Source organism: Nyctereutes procyonoides, unplaced genomic scaffold (genome assembly GCF_905146905.1).
Source record: "Nyctereutes procyonoides isolate TBG_1078 unplaced genomic scaffold, NYPRO_anot_genome, whole genome shotgun sequence".
Taxonomy (NCBI): Eukaryota; Metazoa; Chordata; class Mammalia; order Carnivora; family Canidae; genus Nyctereutes; species Nyctereutes procyonoides.
Window position 1 is genome coordinate 60,798,854 of NW_026575121.1, and position 13,854 is coordinate 60,812,707.

Consider the following 13,854-nt stretch of genomic DNA (forward strand, 5'->3'; position numbering starts at 1 on the left):
TTCAAAAAAATTCCAGTATCATACTCTTAAAACCTCTAAGATTAATCAACACAGTAGCATACTGTTAGGCAACTGAATTATTATTTTTTAAAAGATTTTATTTATTTATTCATGAGAGACACAGAGAGAGGCAGAGGCAAAAGCAGGCTCCCTGCAGGGAGCCCGAAGTAGGACTCAATCCCAGGACCCCAAGATCACGACCTGAGCCTAAGGCAGACACTCAATCACTGAGCCACCCAGGCGCCCCAGTAACTAAATTCTTTTACCAGCATCACATGCTGATGAATTCACGCCAGGTAAACGTTCTCTGGTCTTGAGGTGAATTCCTGATAATCACCTCTTGAAGCTTCTCCTAACACATGACAAAATATCAACAGGGTAAAGAAGAATACTCTCTGAAAACTCTAGAAAGAGGTCTAAGTGTGTATGGAGCAAACCAGGCAAAGGGGCTTGACCTGTTACTATGGAAGTTACACAGTGGGCAGCAGGACAGATGGAGAAACTGACAGTCCCTCCTCCATCTATTCCCGGTGCCTCATGGGTCACCAGGTGCTCCTTCCGCAAGGGTAGCTAGCGGCAGCTGTGGGTCTAGGCTTGGCCAACAACAGTCCCTGGCCAGAATGAAAAGGAAGGGGATTCTCAACAAACAAGCAACATTCGATGTTACCCCTTACTGGTTTCTCCAGAAAGTAACCATGATTGAAACAATGGTCACTGGCTAAGTGTAAACACCACGTGTGCTTCGTGTCCAAAATGTACTGAGAGACTCAAGCTGTGATCTGTAGAAAAAGGAATTGGCGGGCAGCCCCAGTGGCCCAGCGGTTTAGTGCTGCCTTCAACCCGAGGTGTGATCCTGGAGACCCAGGATCGAGTCCCATGTCAGGCACCCTGCATGGAGCCTGCTTCTCCCTCTGCCTCTCTCTCTCTCTGTCATGAATAAATAAATAAAATCTTTAAAAGAAAGAAAGAAAAAGGAATTGGCATGAAGCTTTCTAGAACAAAATGTCTCATAACTAAAACATCCCAGGGGACAGAAGCAAGCTCTGGATTCACTTAGACGGGCTACATCCACGTAACATTAACGAAAGCCCAAAAATAGGCAGGACCAGGGTCTCTCCTTCAAGCTTTGATGGCCCTCACTACAGCTTATGCATCGAAGAAATTAACAGCAGCTTTTTGTTTTTTTTTTAGAGGGGAGGGATATTCAATTGTTTAGCTTTGTTAAAATATACAAAATTCTTAAAATAAAAATATGGACAATCTCAAATAAAATCTCTAATCTATAGGAAAAGTCTAAAACATACTCAACTGTGACTTTGAAAAAAATTGCCCACTACTACTCTGGGCACCAAGACTACCCAGATATAAAATGAAAAAAAAAAAAAGTTATTCTTTTTTTATTTTTAAAGATTTTTTAAAATTTATTTATGGGGGGTAGTGAGCACAAGCAGTGGGTAGGGGCAGAGGCAGAGGGAGGAGCAGACCCCTGCTGAGCAGGGAGCAAGAGCCAGGCTTGACCTCAGGACCCAAGTCCTAGGACCCTGAGATCATGACCTGAGCTGAAGGCAGACGCTTAACCCACTAAGCCCCCAGGGAGCTCCAAATAAGTTATTCTTGCAATGCCCTTCCACAGACACAACAAAACATTTGGTTAGCGGTAGCCACGGCAAATATTTTGATCAAATTAATTACATTAACTTTGTCACTGATTTTGTGTGTGCTTCAGTGTACAGCAGGCTGGGGTGGAGTTATATTCAAGCATCCCCTTACGCACTCTTGGCTCTTCAGCCTCTGCAGTCGCTGTGCAGCCTTCGTCCATGGTCCCCTTCCCCTTCCTTCCCTCCCTCCACCAGGCCCTGTGGTGGACTCATCCTCCTGCCTAGGCAGGGCAGCTGCTCCATGAGCGCCATGTAGAGCCTTCGGGCTGCACGGATGACCATGCTCCCTCTGGGTTTCTAAGTCCACTGTCCTTAGTCTTCTTGGTTCTGGGGCCAGCCCCTCTGTGTCTCCTTCTCTATGCTTCTTTCCCCCTGAAGTTCCACACCCTCAGGCCTCGGCTGTCCTCTACACGTTCCTCCCAGACCACTTCCCTCCTGTCTGAAGCCCTGTCACTTGCCCCTCACGACCACCAGGGCAAACATGAGCCTGTTCTTCCTGGGCCCTAGAAGATGCTTCCCGCCTGAGGACACTCCCCTCCGCAGGCTCCTGTAAGGTCACTGTTCTCTGCCAGCCTGCACTTGAGCAGGGCGCATGTTCCAGTTCCTGGGACCCGTCCTCTGCCTAGAGGGCTGCACCCTCTAGGGTGCACCTGGACAACTCAGCGCATGCAGTCCCACACTTGGTATTACTCTGCCCCAGCACTGGGCACCGCTGCCCAGCGCACCCCACAGATTCCTGGGCCTCTCCAGCCCCGAGCCCTGACCACAGCCAGAACACAGTCCAGAGTTGCCTGGTGCCCCCGCCCCAGGCCACAACAGCAGCTCCATGAATGCTGGGCCCACACCTGTGCAGCTCGCCGGCACAGGGAAACCTCGGGATTCACGGTGTAAACAGGGAACCCACCGACTCGCACGGCCTCCGCCGCATCTCAGAGCGGCTGCGCGCTTCCAGCAGCCCCTCTTCGGAGCTGCAGTCCGCCTCTCCAACCAACCCCGAGGTCCCCCCGTGCTTTCCGCATCCCCGCGCTGCCTCCCACACAGAGCAGCTCTTGCTTCGCGCGTGCTCTCTGGGGCGGCTCGCGTGGGGGCCGGGCAGGGGCGCGGACATCCGAACCGTGGTGTGACCGTCTGCCCCAACCCTTCCCCGCGCCCAGCCCTCACCTCCTCCTCCACCTGCCGCAGGGCCGTCGCTGCTACCGGGTGTCCGCGGCCCGCGAGCGCTCCCGACCGCACACACCCCGTCGCAGCGCCCCCGTCCGCCCACGGCGCCCGTGCCCTGGCCCCCCTGCTCCCCCGGGCTGCGGGCCATTCCGCCGGCAGAAGCCCACCTGCGCGCCGCGCCTCCCCTTAGCGCCCTCAGGCCCGGCCCCAGCCCGCCCAGCCGCCCCGCCCCCGGGACCTTCGCGCCCCGCGCTCCCCCATCCCCCCGCCCCCGCCCCGCCCCGCCCCGCCCCGGCCCGGCCCCGAAGCCCCAGCCCCGAGCCCGGCCGTGACCCCGACCTAAACCCCGGGCCCCAACGCCGCCGCCCCCGCGACAGTGCCCGGTACTCCCCCAGCCCCCCAGCCCCCCTGCCCCCTGCCCCGGCCCCGGCGTGCCCTCGCCCCGGGGCGCAGAAGGAGCCCGGCGGGGGACCGCGGCGTCCACCACCTACCATTCTCCCTGGCGCTTTCCCGGCTTCTCGCCGGCGCCAGCCGTCTGCGCAGGCGCCCCAGCCCCGGCAGGCCGTCCCCGCCCCCCGCGTCGGCGGCCCGGACACCCGCTCAGAGTGAGGGGGCGGGCGACGCTCAGGCTCGGCCCTGCCCGCTCCCGACGTGCACTGCGCCGCCCGGGGCCGACGGGGCCCAGGCCCGCCACCTCCTACAACTCCCGACGTGCACTGCGCCGCCCGGGGCCGACGGGACCCAGGCCCGGCCCCTGAGGGGACGCCGCCCCCTCGGGGCCGCGCCCGCGCACACGGCGTTCGGGAGAGGGCGACGGAGGGCCGGGCCCCTCTCCACGCCCGAGCGCGTCCGCGTCCGCGTCCGCGTCCGCGTCCCCGCCCCGGGGCGGGCCTGTCGGTGGTAGAGGGATGCGAGTAAGGCGCGACCCTGTCGGCTGCTCGGCTCCCGGCGCGGGAGCCCCGGACCGAGCGCGCACGTCCGCCGGCCGCGTGCAGGTGAGCGCTGCTCGCGGGTCGGGCGCGGGGTCCCGCGTCGCCGGCCTCCGCGGTCCACCCCGGGGTCGCCCTCTCCCGCGGCGCGCGCAGAGCCCGCCCCTCGGCCCCTCGGCCCCTCGGCCCCTCGGCCCCTCGGCCCCACTGCCGGTGTCTGCTCTGCTCTGCTCCCGGGGTGCGCTGCCCAGGGGGCGGCGTCACCCCTGCTCCTAGGGCGGGTGCGCCTGGCGGGGACACCCCGGGGCCGCGGTGCGGGGGCCGCCACGGGACAGCGGGACACAGCGGCCCAGGGCACCGTCAGGACTTTATCGTGGCGCCGCGGAGGCTGCGGAAGCCAGCGGGTGAGCCCTGTGCCCTGCTCCTGGCGCCCCGGGCGGAGGCGCGACGGCCCTCAGCGGTGTCCCTGGAGGGTAACGGGGGCTACGGAACAGGAGATACAGCCCCGAGCCCGCTCCTGGGGCATCCTGTACCTCCCTGCGGCTCCCGACTCCGGGAAGGCCGGGTTCAGAGCCAGCTCCCCCCCCCCCGCGAGGTCCGCGGGGGCCTGAACTCCGCAGCCACGGGGGGCCAGGAAGGGTTCTCGTGTACCCCCCGGCCCCCCATCCCGTACCGCTTCCCGGCGCAGGGACGGTGGGTGCGCCCCCCCCCACTCCCCGTACCCGCTTCCCGGCCCTAGAGAGACGGCGGGTGCACCCCCACTCCCCGTACCCGCTCCCCGGCCCTAAGACGGCGGGTGCACCCCCACTCCCCGTACCCGCTCCCCCGGCCCTAAGACGGCGGGTGCACCCCCCCCACTCCCCGTACCCGCTCCCCCGGCCCTAAGACGGCGGGTGCACCCCCACTCCCCGCACCCGCTCCCCGGCCCTAAGACGGCGGGTGCACCCCCACTCCCGTACCCGCTCCCCGGCCCTAAGACGGCGGGTGCACCCCCCCCACTCCCCGTACCCGCTCCCCCGGCCCTAAGACGGCGGGTGCACCCCCCCCACTCCCCGTACCCGCTCCCCGGCCCTAGAGACGGCGGGTGCACCCCCACTCCCCGTACCCGCTCCCCCGGCCCTAAGACGGCGGGTGCACCCCCCCACTCCCCGTACCCGCTCCCCGGCCCTAGAGACGGCGGGTGCACCCCCACTCCCCCGTACCCGCTCCCCCGGCCCTAAGACGGCGGGTGCACCCCCACTCCCCGTACCCGCTCCCCCGGCCCTAAGACGGCGGGTGCACCCCCACTCCCCGTACCCGCTCCCCGGCCCTAAGACGGCGGGTGCACCCCCACTCCCCCGTACCCGCTCCCCGGCCCTAAGACGGCGGGTGCACCCCCACTCCCCGTACCCGCTCCCCGGCCCTAAGACGGCGGGTGCACCCCCACTCCCCCGTACCCGCTCCCCGGCCCTAAGACGACGGGTGCACCCCCACTCCCCGTACCCGCTCCCCGGCCCTAAGACGACGGGTGCACCCCCACTCCCCCGTACCCGCTCCCCCGGCCCTAGAGACGGCGGGTGCGCCCCCACTCCCCCGTACCCGCTCCCCCGGCCCTAGAGACGGCGGGTGCACCCCCACTCCCCCGTACCCGCTCCCCCGGCCCTAGAGACGGCGGGTGCACCCCCACTCCCCCGTACCCGCTCCCCCGGCCCTAGAGACGGCGGGTGCACCCCCACTCCCCGTACCCGCTCCCCCGGCCCTAAGACGGCGGGTGCACCCCCACTCCCCGTACCCGCTCCCCGGCCCTAGAGACGGCGGGTGCACCCCCACTCCCCGTACCCGCTCCCCGGCCCTAGAGACGGCGGGTGCACCCCCACTCCCCGTACCCGCTCCCCCGGCCCTAAGACGGCGGGTGCACCCCCACTCCCCGTACCCGCTCCCCGGCCCTAAGACGGCGGGTGCACCCCCACTCCCCGTACCCGCTCCCCCGGCCCTAAGACGGCGGGTGCACCCCCACTCCCCGTACCCGCTCCCCGGCCCTAAGACGACGGGTGCACCCCCACTCCCCGTACCCGCTCCCCGGCCCTAGAGACGGCGGGTGCACCCCCACTCCCCGTACCCGCTCCCCGGCCCTAAGACGGCGGGTGCACCCCCACTCCCCGTACCCGCTCCCCCGGCCCTAGAGACGGCGGGTGCACCCCCACTCCCCGTACCCGCTCCCCCGGCCCTAGAGACGGCGGGTGCACCCCCACTCCCCCGTACCCGCTCCCCGGCCCTAAGACGGCGGGTGCACCCCCACTCCCCGTACCCGCTCTCCCGGCCCTAAGACGGCGGGTGCACCCCCACTCCCCGTACCCGCTCCCCCGGCCCTAAGACGACGGGTGCACCCCCACTCCCCGTACCCGCTCCCCCGGCCCTAGAGACGGCGGGTGCACCCCCACTCCCCCGTACCCGCTCCCCCGGCCCTAGAGACGGCGGGTGCACCCCCCCACTCCCCGTACCCGCTCCCCGGCCCTAGAGACGGCGGGTGCACCCCCACTCCCCGTACCCGCTCCCCGGCCCTAGAGACGGCGGGTGCACCCCCACTCCCCGTACCCGCTCCCCCGGCCCTAAGACGGCGGGTGCACCCCCACTCCCCGTACCCGCTCCCCGGCCCTAAGACGGCGGGTGCACCCCCACTCCCCGTACCCGCTCCCCCGGCCCTAAGACGGCGGGTGCACCCCCACTCCCCGTACCCGCTCCCCGGCCCTAGAGACGGCGGGTGCACCCCCACTCCCCGTACCCGCTCTCCCGGCCCTAAGACGGCAGGTGCACCCCCACTCCCCGTACCCGCTCCCCGGCCCTAGAGACGGCGGGTGCACCCCCACTCCCCGTACCCGCTCCCCCGGCCCTAGAGACGGCGGGTGCACCCCCACTCCCCGTACCCGCTCCCCCGGCCCTAGAGACGGCGGGTGCACCCCCACTCCCCCGTACCCGCTCCCCCGGCCCTAGAGACGGCGGGTGCGCCCCCACTCCCCCCGTACCCGCTCCCCCGGCCCTAGAGACGGCGGGTGCACCCCCACTCCCCCGTACCCGCTCCCCCGGCCCTAGAGACGGCGGGTGCACCCCCACTCCCCCGTACCCGCTCCCCCGGCCCTAGAGACGGCGGGTGCACCCCCACTCCCCGTACCCGCTCCCCCGGCCCTAAGACGGCGGGTGCACCCCCACTCCCCCCGTACCCGCTCCCCCGGCCCTAAGACGGCGGGTGCACCCCCACTCCCCGTACCGGCTCCCCGGCCCTAGAGACGGCGGGTGCACCCCCACTCCCCGTACCCGCTCCCCGGCCCTAAGACGGCGGGTGCACCCCCACTCCCCCCGCACCCGGTACCCACTCTCCTGGTTCTAGAGAGAGGACGGGTGCAGCTAGCTGACCGGGTTTCCTAACAGGCTCTGCTTCCACCATTCTGGGATCCGACCTTCTCAGAACATTGCTAGGTTCTGATGTTCCTGAGTTTTTAGATCCTGTCATCACCTAGGGGTAAAAGGTAGTTCGGCCTTTTCATAAACATTTTCCTGATCATTCTTTGGATCAGGGTGTCTTACCGGTTCTAAGTTTTTTCTTATATGATATCAATTTTTTAAAAAGTAATCTCAGTCAGTGGATTACTTAATGGAACATGTGTTTTTTTTGTATGTTAGGTGACATTAAGTACTCTAAAACTGCTTAGTCCCTGAGAATTGTCCTTCATTGTCTTTTTTCCTCTCTCTCTTTCCTGATTCATTGCCTAATTGTTTTACAAATTAGATATGAATCTGGGAGTTGTATTTGTTTTTTTGTTTGTTTTTGTTTTATTTTTTTTCTTTTTTTCTTTTTTTTTGGGAGTTGTATTTGTAAGATCATAAGTACTTTATCTTTTAAGAATTATATTTTTGTCATTCAATGAATAATAGTGAAAGGGAATATAAGGGAAGGGAGAAGAAATGTGTGAGAAATATCAGAAAGGGAGACAGAACATAAAGACTTCTAACTCTGGGAAATGAACTAGGGGTGGTGGAGGGGGAAGAGGGCGGGGGGTGGGGGTGAATGGGTGACGGGCACTGAGGGGGACACTTGTCGGGATGAGCACTGGGTGTTATTCTGTATGTTGGTAAATTGAACACCAATAAAAATTAATTTATTAAAAATAAAAAATAAAAAAATAAAAGCCACCTCGGGGTCCAAGTCCCTGCTCCCCTGTGTCAGGTATACTTGGACACAAGCTCGAGCTTGTAAATAAACTCTCGTGTGTTTGCATCGGAAAAAAAAAAAAAAGAATTATATTTTTGTCATTCAATTTGTTCATATTTAAAATTCTCCACAAATTATATTGTGGTAGGTTATTTTTACCGGGGAGTTAGCTTCTAAGACCTTTCCACGAGCCCTGCTTTGTTTCCTGTTCATTTCCTTTTTTTTTTTTAATTTTTATTTATTCATGATAGTCACAGAGAGAGAGAGAGAGAGGCAGAGACACAGGCAGAGGGAGAAGTAGGCTCCATGCACCAGGAGCCTGATGTGGGATTCGATCCCGGGTCTCCAGGATCGGGCCTTGGGCCAAAGGCAGACGCCAAACCGCTGCGCCACCCAAGGATCCCCTCCTGTTCATTTCCTGAATTGTTGCTGGTATCACAGAGAAATTCTAACTTTAAACTATTTCCTACAAGTGATCTTTATATTTTCCTTTTTCAGAAGAAGCTGAATAACCAGTATTGGACTTACTAGCTTTGTTCCTGCCATACCCACACTACTTGCTCTGGAATCCCCTGCACACAGCGCCAGGTGCTGCATGTGATACCAGGTCAGTACTCCCCACGCCTAGGGCCCTGCTTCAGCTGAGGGGATGGGGCTGGGGTCCCTCCAGAGAGTTGTGTTGGAGCCTGGGGGGGTTGGCCTCCGCCTCACAGACTGGCTGCACTACGAGTGTGGTGAACAAACTAGACTCTTTTTCAGTGGTTTGATCAGGAAAATTAGAAAGTGGATATGGAAGGTGCAGAGGAGGAGAGATGATGGAGCATCCTGTGGCTACACATAGGCAGAATGCTGGGAGGCAGAGCTGTGAGGTTTTCGAATTTTAGCCCATTATAGAAAATTGAAAAGAATAGAGGAGCTGCTGCTCCCCAGTCTTCCCCTCCCCATCTGCCTCCCCAGCCCCATTCCATGAAGGGACTTGAGCAACCCCAGGGCTCTAGGGCACTCTCTCAGGCCAGATGTCTAAGGAAATAGTCCCTTTACACGTCCTGCAGTCCTGTAGAGCTGAGTTAGAGGCATGTGTGAGAAATCTGAACCTGGGTGACTGCTCTGAAAAAGGTTGGTTTTAGACTACATCATTGTGTTTTGCTTTTGAGCTTTCTATGCAATAAATGATGTGATGTTTCTGCATTGCTAAAGATTTTGGACAAAATAAGAGTAATGTGATTTTTGTATGACAGTGTATTAAAGGTATTGGAAGTTTTTTTTTTTTTTTGGTTTTGTTTTTAAGTTTTTTTTTTTTTTTTTTTTATTTGAAAGAGAGAGTGGGTGTGAGCCAGGGAGGGACAGAAGGAGAGGGAGAGAGAATCTCAACTCCTCCCTGAGTATGGAGCCTGACAACAGGCTCAGTCCCATCACCCATGACATCACCCATGACCTAAGCCAAAACCAAGAGTTGGATGCTCAACAGACTGAATCACCCAGTCACCCCTAAAAGTATTGGGAGATTATTTGTTTTGTTTTTTTATTTTTTGAGTGGGCTTAATGGTGAACCCATTTGCCTTTTTATTCTAAAATGCTTAAGACATTTATTTAATATTTTTGTTCTTGATCAAATAATCTCATCAATTTGTTTTTCTCATCAATTTTAAGGTAAGTTTTGGGAATCCTGTTCTGCATTCATCAAGCAAGCAAAACCCATTAGAGATTTGGCAAACCTGTGAAGATATAGTTTAAATAATGTTGAAATATATGTAAATAGAAACCTTTGGGGTGGGTTGTATTCAGAGTACTGATTCTGCTGTTGCTTTAAACGAAAAGCAACTTTGTGTTTTACTGCAGCAGTGACATCTTTAAAGCCTTTAGTTCTGGTTTAGGGCATTTCCTAGGTTAAAATATAAAAAAACATAATCGGCGTGTTTTCCTTGTTCTGTAATGTAAATGGTGATCATTACACATTATAAGTGTTTAGTGGAAAACAGCATTTATATTGAATTTTTAAAACTTTATTTCAAGATGATTATAGATTCAAGTAGTTAAAAGAACTAATATAAGGAAATCCTGTAAATCCTTCACCCAGATTTCCCCAATGGTAGCTCCTGACAAAACATCTGGTATAAGCAGAAGACTGCATTTGTCTGATCCACCCACCTCACCCAGACGGCTTAATCCTGGTGCACGCGTGTGTGTGTGTGTGTGTGTGTGTGTGTGTGTGTGTCACGTGTGGGTTCCTGTGGCCACCTATGTGGCCAGGACACAGACCATTTCCCTCCACGGGGTCCCTCCAACTGCTCCCCTGGCCTCCCACAGCCCCATCTGCTCCCCTCTCCACAGTTTGTCATTTAACAACGCTGTGGAAAAGGAGTTGTAGAGCCCCTGTGATAGGCTGTCTTTGTACAGCCTCGCGATCCTTGAGGCTGTATCAGTGAATCAAGATACAGAAATTCTAGAGTTGCCTGGATGGCTCAGTCATTTAAGTGTTTGACTTGAGCTGGGGTCATGATCTCAGGGTCCTGGGATCAAGTCCCTGTGGGGCTCCCTGCTCAGTGGGGAGTCTGTTCCTCCCCCTCTCTCTGCACCTCCCGCTTCCCCATGCTCATGCTCACTCTTTCTTTCAAATAAATAAATACAATCTTCGGGCAGCCCTGGTGGCTCAGTGGGTTTAGCATCGCCTCCAGCTCAGGGTGTGATCCCGGAGACCTAGTATTGAGTCCCACATCGGGCTCCCTGCATGGAGCCTGCTTCTCCCTCTGCCTGTGTCTCTGCCTCTCTGTGTGTGTGTGTCTCTATGAATAAATAAATAAAATGTTAAATAAACAAACAAATAAATAAATACGATCTTAAAAAAAGATGCAGGGCAGCCCGGGTGGCTCAGCGGTTTGGCACCGCCTTAGGCCCAGGGTGTGATCCTGGAGACCCAGGATCAAGTCCTGCATCGGGCTCCCTGCATGGAGCCTGCTTCTCCCTCTGCCTGTGTCTCTGTCTCTCTCTCTCTCTCTCTGTCTCTCATGAATAAGTAAATAAAATCTTAAAAAAAAAAGATGCAGAAATTCTAGGAATTCATCCTAAAATGTACAGGATTTCCTTATATTAGTTCTTTTAATCACAATAAATCCAAAGTGTCTTTTTATAATTGAAGATAATAACAGAACAGTGGAGATAAAAATGCTTAATATCTCTTGAAGACAATGCTACAATTTAGTAGTGCATAGGATTTGGTAGTTAAGTTTGAAGATAAGATGAAATTGAATTTATAAAAAAGGACTGGTTCATATTTTCAGTCTATAATTTCAGTTTCATATTCATGATATAAGCTTGTTTTAGTGGAAAGACTAGTATTACCACAACCAAAATTCTCAATGATTTCTCATAAAATGTAATAGTCCCTCATGTGTTGAGGGGTAGAGTTTTAACTATTTAATTTCAGGAACATGTTTAGGGAAGGGAACCAGAGATGGATAGATGGGTGTTGTTCACAAACTGTGTGGCAGGTTATTTGTCTGAAGTTTGAAATCCATAAAAGAATCACTTTTTGAGATCTTTTAAGGAAAATGGGAAACCTTGACAAAACTTCAGAAATTTCTATCTTGATTCTGGAAAATACTAAAAAAACTTGCACTTCTGAAGTAGTGATTGAATTCTTTCTGTCCCCTGCAACACTAGAAGCTTAGCAATAAAATGAGTCATTAAGTGAGAGATTAACTGAATTGCTAGGCATTACTATCATTAGGTAACCACTTATTTATTTTTAAGGTGTTAACATTTACTTAAAGTTACATTAAAACTAACACGAAATTGGGTAGTTTAGACAGTATATTCTCATGTTGGAAAGAAATGAACTGTTGTAGTACATAATGTCAGGAGCCGAAGGATTCAAAAATGTTTTGAAATTGAGCAGTTTCCTGACTTTCTAACCAGAATATTGAGCCAGAAGATAATATTTTCCTGTTGATTTTTGATAGGCAGGTGTCCCTCTTGTCCTGTATTTCAGCATCTTACTGAAGGGCATACTTCAGCCCTTACCAGACCCTGGACTGCTAGCCTTGGCAGAGTTCTTGTGTTGGTTTTTCAGAAGCTCTGTTTCATCTCAACTCTCTATTGGCTGTCATTTCTTGGTCTGGTCAGAATTTTTTCTCTAGAAATTTCACAATCTTACTTTTTTTTTTTTTAAGATTTTATTTATTCATGAGAGAGAGAGAGAGAGGCAGAAACACAGGCAGAGGGAGAAGCAGGCTCCATGTAAGGAGCCTGACGGACCTGATCCTGAGTCTCCAGGATCACACCCTGGGCTGAAGGCGGTGCTAAACCGCTGAGCCACCCAAGCTGCCCAACACTCTTACTTTTGTTGCATCTGATCTGTTTTGCATGGGAAACCAGATTAAACTTGTGAGAATTGGGATTGCTAGTGAAACTGAGATATAGATTTGTGTTTGAGTAAACAGAACCCCAGGAATGGGAAATTACTGGTACATTTGGCATAAATCATGGTGATGCTGCTGCTAATGATTAGTCTGTTTGTTTGTTTGTTTATTTATTTATTTATTTAAGATTATTTGTTTGAGAGAGAGCACATGAGCAGGGGAGAGGCAGAGGGAGCAGCAGATTCCCCCCGAGCGAGCTGAACACAGGGCTGGTTCCCGGAGCCCCAGGACCATGACCAGAGCCAAAGGTAGACACCCAACCAACTGAGCCACCCAGGTGCCCCAGTTAATTTATATCAATATTTTGTTTTTGTTAAAGTACAAGTTTTTGTAAGTGGCAAGTTTGTTTTCTTTTGTGACACAACTACTTATGCCCAGTGATTGGGTTGCCACGTCTTCAGTGGTTATGTTTTAGGGCGTAGCTTGCTTGGCCTATCTTGGCATTTATTTGTTCTCTGTTTTCCTACCTCTGAGGTGATTCCTTCTCAGTGACCTTGCTGACACAGTGTTTCCCTGCTCCTTGATCACTCTCTCTGGAGGGAGGACAGAGCCCTGCCCTCCTAGTATAATCTGGACACCACAGCTGTAGCACCCACTGCTGCCTGCACCATAGCCTTCAATGCAACCTTCAGCCTGTCATGGTCAGGGTCCTATCTGTGCTTCACTTGCCAGGATAAATTCATGCATGGTACCCGGGCGCTTCCTGATGAGAGGGAGAGAAGGACCCCAATTTGGATGATAGAAATGTTTGAACATTTAATAAAGCCCTACTGATCCAGGTGTGATTATGATTTGTGTTTTGCGAATTTCTTTTTCTATGTTTGACATCTGTGATTTTGAAGATTTAGGGAAATTTCTAATGATTATTAAAGAAAACAATATGGTAGAGTAAGCTAATTACTCATTTTTTCATAAATGATGTGGACCATGTTTCTTCCAGGTGGTTCACCGATCTGTGATAGCAGAAATCAATGCTATTTTTTGGGGTTTAATACAAGGGCCCTTATAAGTTGAATTGATTTTTGTCTTTTGCACACAGATTTAGTATGTAGATGAGGCAAAGTTTTAAAAAAAACAATTACTTTTAAATTTAATGTAACCATTAGTCTCAACTCTTTTTTTATATATAAATTTATTTTTTATTGGTGTTCAATTTGCCAGCATATAGAATAACACCCAGTGCTCGTCCTGTCAAGTGCCCCCCTCAGTGCCCATCACCCAGTCACCCCACCCCCTGCCCACCTCCCTTTCTACCACCCCTAGTTCATTTCCCAGAGTTAGGAGTCTCTCGTGTTCTGTCTCCCTTTCTGATATTTCCCACTCATTTTTTCTCCTTTCCCCTTTATTCCCTTTCACTATTTTATATATTCCCCAAATGAATGAGACCATATAATGTTTGTCCTTCTCCGATTGACTTACTTCACTCAGCATAATACCCTCCAGGTCCATCCACGTTGAAGCAAATGGTGGGTATTTGTCATTTCTAATGGCTGTAGTCTCAA

At 54.5% G+C, this 13,854-nt stretch overlaps 2 protein-coding genes across 9 annotated transcripts in view; both read left to right on the forward strand.

The window, feature by feature from the left end:
* The first annotated feature begins 3,575 nt into the window (after window positions 1-3,575).
* The window catches only part of TMCO3 (transmembrane and coiled-coil domains 3), a 52,281-nt gene continuing 42,002 nt past the window's right edge, over window positions 3,576-13,854 (forward strand). For 2 of the 8 annotated variants that reach the window (XM_055335948.1, XM_055335954.1), the window contains exons 1-2: window positions 3,581-3,814; window positions 8,433-8,541. The gene's annotated coding sequence lies outside the window, so the exon portion shown is untranslated. Of the gene's footprint in view, window positions 3,815-8,432; window positions 8,542-12,479; window positions 12,630-13,024; window positions 13,132-13,854 lie in introns of all 8 variants that reach the window. The other 6 variants (XM_055335950.1, XM_055335951.1, XM_055335949.1 and 3 more) reach the window with 6 other exon arrangements.
* LOC129516491 (basic proline-rich protein-like) lies at window positions 3,728-6,963 on the forward strand. Its single transcript, XM_055335886.1, has 10 exons — window positions 3,728-3,814; window positions 4,000-4,152; window positions 4,344-4,441; window positions 4,635-4,732; window positions 4,824-5,304; window positions 5,492-5,702; window positions 5,817-6,014; window positions 6,148-6,394; window positions 6,529-6,647; window positions 6,769-6,963. The coding sequence occupies exons 1-10, from the start codon at window positions 3,728-3,730 to the stop codon at window positions 6,961-6,963; spliced, it is 1,887 nt and encodes a 628-aa protein (XP_055191861.1).